Source organism: Protobothrops mucrosquamatus, unplaced genomic scaffold, assembly GCF_001527695.2.
Source record: "Protobothrops mucrosquamatus isolate PMUCROS unplaced genomic scaffold, P.Mucros_1.0 scaffold1232, whole genome shotgun sequence".
In the NCBI taxonomy this organism is placed as follows: domain Eukaryota; kingdom Metazoa; phylum Chordata; class Lepidosauria; order Squamata; family Viperidae; genus Protobothrops; species Protobothrops mucrosquamatus.
Genome location: NW_015387439.1, coordinates 732,777 through 742,616, shown reverse-complemented (window position 1 = coordinate 742,616; position 9,840 = coordinate 732,777). Strand labels below are relative to the sequence as shown.

Here is a 9,840-nt window from a genome sequence, read left to right as displayed (position 1 = left end):
TGTGGAAAGAAATCAAAGAAAAACAACTCAGATTCTGCTGATCTGGAACCTCCCACCCCTGCCTTAGAGTCCCCTGGGTGCGGAGGGGAGGATGGGAATTTGAACCCCAATTGAAGAATTAGTATGAAGGGCTTCGGTTTTCCCGTTGCATTAAGTGCTTTTCTATAAAACTTCAACAACTGCAACCAATAGAATCTGTGGCCGTTTACATAAAAACTTGCGCGCACTTTGTAAGTTGCTTGTCCATTGTGCTGATTTTGTTTCAACATTTTGGGGCTGTTTTGTTTTGTTTTTTGAGAAGGGACCTTACCATTTTCCTTTCACCAGTTATAGAAAAGTTGAGATTTTTTTCCCCTAAAAGAATGAGCATTTTTTGGAATGAAAACTGAAGTATGAAGAGACAGAATCCTACGTTTAAAGCATCGCTTATGTAGCAACAGAATCATCTTAATTTAATTTGAATCCCCGTGGCAGCTGCCTTTTTGGTTTATTTCAAAAAAATTTAAATGTGCAGCCTCGGATGTTAAAAATCAAGAATTTTTATAAAATCCCAAGGAGGGCAGCAGTTCTTTTTAAATTATCTCCCCCTCCCCTATATTTCTTTTTAATTTAAAAACAAACAAAAATATTGTACAGTATAAAAAAAGAAAATCCTCCTGGAGATAATTATATATTTATGTTGTTTTTGTGTATATTTATGTGTTCTGTTGATGTATCTTTTCCCAGCTTCTGTAACTATTCTGTGTGGGTTTTTTAAAAATGTGTTTTCTCGCAAAAGAAAGTTATATAAAATATCTATTTTGCGCAAGATGCAAACAGTCTGATATTTTTTCTGTTCTGATTGCCTGCCGTGTGGCGGAGTGGGTGGCTGGGCACATGAGGTTAAGTCGAAGTTGTTCAGAGATTTGGTGTAAATGGTGTGCACGTTTTTTAGCCTTCTCCAGGCCACTCACTTATCCCGCTGCTGGGAACGACTTAGCTGAGCAAATGGTTCCTGCGTGTGTTTTTTGGTCACACACCTTTTCGAAAGTGAGACTTCCGCCTCCTCTCTAACCAACCCAGTTGTTAATCCAAGAACAAGGGTTGTCTTCTGTTGTGGCTTGTGGGAAGAGTTAACCCCATCAGGGCATCCAGTGCAATTCTGTGGGGTCCTGAGTGCTCTCCGTGCTGGTTGTTTTCTTGCAGACATCTCATGACCCAACTAGGGAACATCACCAGTGCTAGAAGGGAGGGGGGGTTGTGGAAAGGAGGGGGAGGAGGAGGACTGGGGAGGGGGTCCTTGGTGCTTGGTTTTCTTGCAGACATTTCATTACCAAACTAGGTAACATCCTCAGTGCTACAGAGAGAGAGGGGGGATATCTACCTTCTCTTCCTCTTCTACTTTCTTCCACCCTCTTTAGAATTATCCAACTTTTCCCTAAACTTTGCCCACAGTCACCAGCCTGGGGGAGGGGCAAAGACCCCCTCCCCAACCACGGATCTCTTCCGGCAACCCCTGTTTTTCAACACCCCCCCCCCGTCTCACTTGTGGGCTGGGAGGCGCCCTCTTTCCAGCCACCCCCCAGGGNTCCATTGTGCTGATTTTGTTTCAACATTTTGGGGCTGTTTTGTTTTGTTTTTTGAGAAGGGACCTTACCATTTTCCTTTCACCAGTTATAGAAAAGTTGAGATTTTTTTCCCCTAAAAGAATGAGCATTTTTTGGAATGAAAACTGAAGTATGAAGAGACAGAATCCTACGTTTAAAGCATCGCTTATGTAGCAACAGAGTCATCTTAATTTAATTTGAATCCCCGTGGCAGCTGCCTTTTTGGTTTATTTCAAAAAAATTTAAATGTGCAGCCTCGGATGTTAAAAATCAAGAATTTTTATAAAATCCCAAGGAGGGCAGCAGTTCTTTTTAAATTATCTCCCCCTCCCCTATATTTCTTTTTAATTTAAAAACAAACAAAAATATTGTACAGTATAAAAAAAGAAAATCCTCCTGGAGATAATTATATATTTATGTTGTTTTTGTGTATATTTATGTGTTCTGTTGATGTATCTTTTCCCAGCTTCTGTAACTATTCTGTGTGGGTTTTTTAAAAATGTGTTTTCTCGCAAAAGAAAGTTATATAAAATATCTATTTTGCGCAAGATGCAAACTGTCTGATATTTTTTCTGTTCTGATTGCCTGCCGTGTGGCGGAGTGGGTGGCTGGGCACATGAGGTTAAGTCGAAGTTGTTCAGAGATTTGGTGTAAATGGTGTGCAAGTTTTTTAGCCTTCTCCAGGCCACTCACTTATCCCGCTGCTGGGAATGACTTAGCTGAGCAAATGGTTCCTGCGTGTGTTTTTTGGTCACACACCTTTTCGAAAGTGAGACTTCCGCCTCCTCTCTAACCAACCCAGTTGTTAATCCAAGAACAAGGGTTGTCTTCTGTTGTGGCTTGTGGGAAGAGTTAACCCCATCAGGGCATCCAGTGCAATTCTGTGGGGTCCTGAGTGCTCTCCGTGCTGGATGTTTTCTTGCAGACATCTCATGACCCAACTAGGGAACATCATCAGTGCTAGAAGGGAGGGGGTGTGTGAAAAGGAGGGGGAGGAGGAGGACTGGGGAGGGGGTCCTTGGTGCTTGGTTTTCTTGCAGACATTTCATTACCAAACTAGGTAACATCCTCAGTGCTACAGAGAGGGGGGATATCTACCTTCTCTTCCTCTTCCACTTTCTTCCACCCTCTTTAGAATTATCCAACTTTTCCCTAAACTTTGCCCACAGTCACCAGCCTGGGGGAGGGGCAAAGACCCCCTCCCCAACCACGGATCTCTTCCGGCAACCCCTGTTTTTCAACACCCCCCCCCCGTCTCACTTGTGGGCTGGGAGGCGCCCTCTTTCCAGCCACCCCCCAGGGGTGAAACCCCCCCCAGAAGACCCCTCCCCCCGACTGCAGGGCTGCCCCGCGGGCCGGATCCCGCGTTTCCTTCCACGCGACCCCCACCCCGGAGCCGCCAGCGGAGCCCCCCAAGGGGGCGCAGGAGCCCCGCAGGCGGAGGGCGGCCCTACACTGGAGCCGGGCTCAGCCTGGCGGGGCCGGGAGCCAAGCGGGGCGGGGCGGGGCGGGGCGGTCCGGCCGCCCCCCGACCCGACCCGACCCCGCGGCGACGCCTCCGCTTCCCGGGCCGGTCCGAAGCCTCGCCCAGGCCGGGGGTCGCCATGGGCGCGCAGGGCTCGCAGCAGCAGCGGCCGACCCCGGAGCAGGAGGCGATCATGGCCGAGACCGGCTGTAAGGCGCTGCCCGCCGCGGAAGGCCGCCCCTCGCCCCGCGCCCGGGCTCCCGCTCGTCCGCCGCCGGCACTCCAACGCCCATCATCCGCGGCAGAGCCGAGCTGCGGCCGAATCGGGGGCTCGGGCGGGGGCGGAGAGCGCGCCGGCCGGGGCTCCGGAGGGGAGGGGGCGGAGTGGGGGGCTCCGCGGGGCCCCCAGAGGGAGGGGAGCCCAGGGGTATCAGCGCCCCCCTTGGCTGCGCCCGCTGGGCGGTGGAGTCCTACAGAAAGGCTGGGCACGGGGGGGGGGCGGTGTTGGCAAAGTCGGGTCGGGGGGGTCCCGGCTACTTGTGGCTCCCTGGGGAAGGGGAGGGGGCGGGCGGAGGCGCTGGGGCCCCCTCCCCCTCTGTGATAGGACCGCCTCCCTCCCCCTGCGCCCCTCCCCCAAGGCCGAGTCTCCGGCGACCCCGGCGGGGGGGGGCTGCTTCTTCGCCTGGCGGGGGTCCCGGCCGGCCTCGGCCAAGGGGGGGGTCGCGGTTCTTCTTCTCGACCCCCCCCCGCCAGCTTTGAAGTTTCCCAGCCGGGGAGAGAAGGGCTGACTGGGGCGGGGGCCCGGCTCGCTGCACCGGACGGACGGACATCTGGGGGGGGGGAATCAGGTTGTCATTTGGGGGGGTGACGCAGAGCTGGGGAGGGGGCGGGAGGTTGCCTTCCACTAGTTTTAAGCCCGCCTGGGCTACTTTGTCTCCCAGGGGGTTACCTGCCCGCTTGGGAGGACTCTCCTGCCCCCCATCCGGGCCTGACCCCCCCTCTCCCTTGGCCCGCTTCTGCCCCCCAGCAAAAGGTCCACCTGAACCGGCACCTTCTCTCCCTATCTCCCCCCTCCCCAACACACCCACACCCCTATTACCCCTCATGCAGAGAGCAAATGCCCCCCCCATCCAACCAGGCTCGCTTTCCCCCCCCTTGCAAACCAAGCCCCCCCTCCCTAAATCAACACTTGTAATCCGCACAAAGTCCGTTGCTGCTTTACTCTCAGCAGTTGCAAGGTCAAAATAACCTGCCAGGATTTCCTGCAATTAATCATTAAATCCGCTCTTTTTTCGCCCAGTTTCCGAAGCCAGCCTTGCCCGCCTTCACCAGCGCTTCCAGGCCTTGGACAGGGAGGAGAAGGGCTACCTGAAGTAAGTGGGAAGGGGAGGCAGAGCCAGGAAAGGGTCCGGCCTTATTTATCTTGCCCTGTAAATTGAGGCCGCTGGAAAGAAGCTGTATTTTCAGCCAGTCTCCCAAAACAAGCCCACCAGGGTAGCTGCAAACAAAGGCTTCGCAGCAGGTAGTAATCAGCAGGAAAACAGGAGATTCCAGAAGAAGGCAGAATTAAGGAAGCTGATTTTAGATAAGCATCTCAAAATACCTCTTTGTTTTGGAAACAGGAAACTTTATTCAGTTTTATTTATTATGACAAATGGACATCTGTGTTTGATTATTTGTGGGTCCAGGTCCCACCCTGGAGCTCCTTTGAGCAAAACAGTGGAACATATTAGAAAATGCAATTAATTCTAATGTGTATGTACAGCTTAAGGCAGCGGTTCTCAACCTATGGGTCGCGACCCCATTTGGGGTCGATCGACCATTTCACGGGGGTCGCCAAGCAAGGCTGTCCGCCATTTTTTTTGTCCGCCATTTTCCCCCCCTTTTCCGGCGGGTGCTTTACCTCCCTTGGGCTGGGCCAGCTGGTGGTCGGCCTGCTCCGTCTCTGCCGCTTGCCAGCTACGCCTCGGCCGGCGCAGGGGGCGGAACCACGCATGCGCGGCACTCCCGGGCAGGGAAAGTCCTCGACTTACGACCGGTTGGGTAGTCCTTGACTTACGACCAGTTTAGTCCTCGACTTACGACCAGTTTAGTCCTCGACTTACGACCGGTTGGGGGTCGCGGCATTAAAAAGGTTGAGAACCACTGGCTTAAGGCTTAAGCCATCGGGGTCCAACCTTGGCAATTTTAAAACCCGTGGGCTTCAGTTCCAAAGCTGGCTGGGGAATCCTGGGAGTTGGAGTCCACAGGTCTTAAAGTTGCCGAGGTGGGAGAGCCCTGCCTTAAGCTGTTGCCATAAAGTCAGTTTTTTCTCTTTCGCTCTCTCTAGCCGATACGATCTGGAAGGGATCGGGGAGTTGGCCGTGAACCCCATCGGAGACCGCATCATCAACGCCTTCTTCCCGGACGGGTGCGTGGGGAGCAGCCTCCAAAGGCCAGCCAGGGAGGAGGGGCTGGGAATGGCTGGCCCTCTTCCTTGTGCCCTGCCCTAATCGGAGGAAGTGGACTCTGATTCACCGTCCACCCACTTTTGTTTGCCAGCAGGCAGAGAAAGAGCATCTGGGCAGCCAGGCTAAGTAGCAAGAGGAGGGGCTCTTTGTAGCTCAGGGCTGAACTGTGGGGTCCATGGTGCTCTTTGAGCTTGGCTTTCAGGGCTATAAGGGAGGGGGGTTGTGGAGAGGAGGAGGAGGAGGAGGAGGAAGGATTGGGGGGTCCTGGGTGCTCTCTGAGGTTGGTGGTTTTCTTACAGATGTTTCATGATCTAAAGTAGGGGTAGTCAACCTTGGCTCTTTTATGACTCGTGGACTTCAAGCTAAGCTGGCTCAGGAATTCTGGGAGTTGAAGTCCACCAGTCATAAAAGAGCCAAGGTTGACTACCCCTGATCTAAAGGGAAGGAACGATGGTGGTGGTGGAGGAGGAGGAGGATTACTAAGGGGTCCTTGGTGCCCTCTGGGCTTGGTGGTGTTCTTGCAGACGTTTCGTGATCTGATTAGGTAACATCATCAGTGCTAGAAGGGAGTGGACTTTGCAGAGAGGAGGAGGAGGAGCAGGACTGGGGGGTCCTTAGTGCTCTTTGAGCTTGGTTGTTTTTATGTTTCTGGAAGGGAGTCCGGTTTGCTCTCTGTAGCTTGCTTGTAGTCAGAAAAGATCATTCCCTTCTATTCTTATTCTACTAATTATTTCATCCGGAAATGTCCATGGATGAGGAACGTCCTTAGAAAGACCCCAGAAAAATGCCAGGTCTTGTTCTCCCCCAGGGGTGAGGAGGCCGACTTCCGCTCTTTTGCTCGGGTGCTGGCTCACTTCCGGCCGGTCGAAGCCCCCGGCAACCCCGAGGACATCAACAGCCGCCTTAGCAAGCTGAAGTGTGAGTGTTAAGTACATTCGCTGCCTTGAATTATTTATAAAAATGAATAAAACGAAGGAACGAACAAATGAATAATAAATAAAACAAACAAACTCAGCCTTATGAGTGCTGGCATCGTAGTTCCAGTTCTTTAATCTTCTGACTGTCATCCTCGGTTCTAATTCTTGGCTTTTTCTGATTCTGGCAAAGTTGCTTTTCAGTTATACGACCAAGATAAGGATGGGAAGATCTCCCGGGCTGAAATGCTGCAGGTAATTGCTGGCTGATCTATTATTCTCCAAAGCCCTGGCCTGAAGGCAGGACAAGAAGCAACAGATGGAAACTCATCAAGGAGAGAAGCAACCTGGGATTAAGGAGGAATTTCTGTAATTGTGAGAACAATTAATCCGTGGAACAGAAGTTGTGGGTGCTCCATCTGTGGGGGTTTTCAAAAAGAGGCTGGACATCCATCTGTATGGAACGGGATGGGGTTCCCTGCGTGAGCAGAGGGCTGGACTAGAAGGCCTCCAAGGTCCCTCCCAACCCTATTATTCCAGCTAAGCTGGCTGGGGAATTCTGGGAGTTGAAGTCCACCCGTCTTCAAATTGCCAAGGTTGAGAATCCCTGATCTACCCTAGATGCTCTCTGCCGATGCCTCTGGCGAAAAGAACACGCCGGGCCTCTGCTGAGCAGCCGTGTTCTATTCTCCCCTTGCAGTGAAAAACAGATAGTGGCAGTTCTGAGTTCAAATTCACCCCTGTGAAAATGGTAAACGGTTAACTTGCCAGAGTCGACCTCTTCTTAACCGAGGGTCGGTCCTTCCCGGTAAAATCCAAGTTTGGCCTTTGTCAAGAGATGATCCAGGGGTGGGAATCCACCCCCCCTCCCAAACCCCTCTGGCTGCACTCAGCTTGTGCTTGTCTCCGTTCGCACCCAGGTCTTGAGAATGATGGTGGGCATCCAGGTGACCAACGACCAACTGGAGAATATCACGGACCGAACCATCCAGGAGGCCGACAGAGATGGAGACAACGCGATCTCCTTTGAGGAGTTCGCCAAGGTCTGTCAGACAAAAATAAATTGACAATTTCAGGGGGGGGTGTTGCAGAGAGGCTGGGGAGGGGGAGGCAGCAGTTTCATTCCATAGAGAGAAACGTTGGGCTCAACTGTGGTCGTAAGGCGAGGACTGCCTGTACTCACATCAACAGGGCAGGACGTTTTCCTAAATCTCCCTCTCTGCTGTTTTTGCAGTCGGTGGAAAAGCTGAATATTGAGCGGAAGATGAGTCTGCGCATCCTGAAATGAGGAAGGCGCAGGGGGATCCCCAAAGAGGATTTTATGGCGAAAGGTCAGGAAAAATATGAGTTGCAAAGCATCCGGATCTGGTCTGATCTTTCTCAGGTTCCCGACAGTCTCTCGGGAGTCCCCTGCGCAGGTCTGTTTCGGAGATGCGACCACGAGTTTGGGCAGCTGTGGCTTGGCCGGCGGTGTGAGACGTAGGCCTCCAGTTATGGATTAGCTTAGTAGAACTGTGATCTGAAAACGAGCAATTTATTTAATGGTGCAGTGCTTAAAGGCAGTCCTCGACTTACAACCATTTGTTTAGTGACCGTTTGAAGTTACAACGGCACCGAAAAAAGGACCGTTTTTCCCTCGGCCGTTGCGGCATCCCCAGGGTCACGTGAGCAAAATTCGGACGCTTGGCAACTGACTCGTATTTATGACGGTCGCAGTCGTGTTCCAGGGAATCACGTGATCCTCTTTTGAGACCTTCTGAGCAAGCAAAGTCAACGGAGAAGCCAGATTCACTTAACGTCCGTGTTTACTACCTTAACGGGTGCGGCAATTTGCTTAACCACCACGTTACTAATTTAATCCCTGCAGTGATTCAGTTCACAACTGTGACAATGGGGCAAAATTCGTTTAACGACCGTCTTGCGTAGCAACAGAAATTGGGGGCTCAGTTGTGGTCATACGTTGAGGACTGCACGCATTTTGTGCGTTCGTGTGTATTGCAGGTGTTTGATCTGTTTCAGAGAACGGGAAATCTGTCTAGAATTCAGGGCTCTTTTATCCCATTGGCACAAATACGAGGACTTGCAGGTTTTCTGGATGTTTTACAACGGATTCCGGACGTAAAAGGTGCTTGATTTACAGCCATTTGTTTAGCGGCCGATCGAAGTTACACCAGCACTGAAAAAAAGGGACTTACACCCAGTCCTCGCACTTATGACCATCGCAGCATCCCCACGGTCACATGATCAAAATTCACTCTTTGCAACCGGCATGTATTTACAATGGTGGCAGCATCCAGGGATCTTGTGATCGCCATTTGTGACCCTCCTCAGTTGACGTCCGGCAAGCAAAGGGGGTGGAGAAAATGGCCACTAAGCGGAGCCAGCAAAATCCTGTGCTGGATTTACAATTATACAGATTAAATGCTTCGTCAGGCTGGACCCGTTTCTGGGTTTTCTTTTTTATTTCTAGCTTTCCTTCCAGGTGTTCCACTCGGCTGCTTCTGCTCCTCCCCAACCAGGACGGGTCAGATTAGATTAGATAACCTTTATTGTCATTAAAAATGAAATTTAGTTGCTTGCTCTCAAAGTGTACACATGCATAACACCCATTTAAAACATATTATCTACATGTATAGAGCTTCACCCTTACATATGAGTAACATATAAATATTAATATAAATATTAATTAAACAGGTGGTCCTCAACTTGCAACCATTCATTTAATGACCGTTCAAAGTTATGATGGCGCTTTCTTTCCTCTTTCTTTTTCTCTTTTTCTCTTTCTCTCCTCTCTTTTCTTTCTCTCCTCTTTCTCTCTCCTTCCACTCTCCTCTTTCTTTCTCTCTATCCCTCCCCCTCTCCCCCCCCCCCCGTGTGTGTGTGAGTGTGTGCACAGAGAGGGCCAAAGAACCACGGAGGGAGCTCTAACTTCCTTTTCACTGCCAGGAAAGTTCGCCCACCAGCATTCCTGGCGGGGGCTGAGCTGCCAACTGCCCAACGCCTGGGAGCCAAGAATTTGCAAGTGGGGTGGGGTGGAGATTTTCCCTGGATTTCTTCTAGGGAAGGAAAGCGAGGCCAACCCTCCCCCGCTGCAAAACTGCATCTTTTATTGGCTGGATAGAAGATGCATCCCACCTATTGTATGCGAGTCCAGGGTGATTTATCTTATTTATCAGATGGGTATCCTGCCTTTATTGTTTTTATTAATAACTCAAGGTGGTGAATGTACACCATGTTCCTTCCTCCTCCTATTTTCCCACAACAACCCTGTGAGGTGGGTTGAACTGAGAGGAGTGGTGGGCCCAAAGTCACCCAGCCGGCTTTCGTGCCTCTGGTTTCTAGGCCAGCACCTTAGGCACTACACCAAATTCCCCCAGGCTCGCTTTCTCTTTCCCCCTCAACAACAGCCCTGCAAGGTGGGCTGG

At 51.3% G+C, this 9,840-nt stretch overlaps 1 protein-coding gene across 1 annotated transcript; it reads left to right on the top strand.

Moving 5' to 3' along the window:
- Positions 1-3,190: 3,190 nt before the first annotated feature.
- On the top strand, positions 3,191-7,761 carry CHP2 (calcineurin like EF-hand protein 2). Its single transcript, XM_015821038.2, has 7 exons — positions 3,191-3,260; positions 4,352-4,424; positions 5,381-5,461; positions 6,310-6,419; positions 6,609-6,670; positions 7,336-7,458; positions 7,650-7,761. The coding sequence occupies exons 1-7, from the start codon at positions 3,191-3,193 to the stop codon at positions 7,701-7,703; spliced, it is 573 nt and encodes a 190-aa protein (XP_015676524.2). The 3' UTR covers positions 7,704-7,761.
- The last annotated feature ends 2,079 nt before the right edge of the window (positions 7,762-9,840 follow it).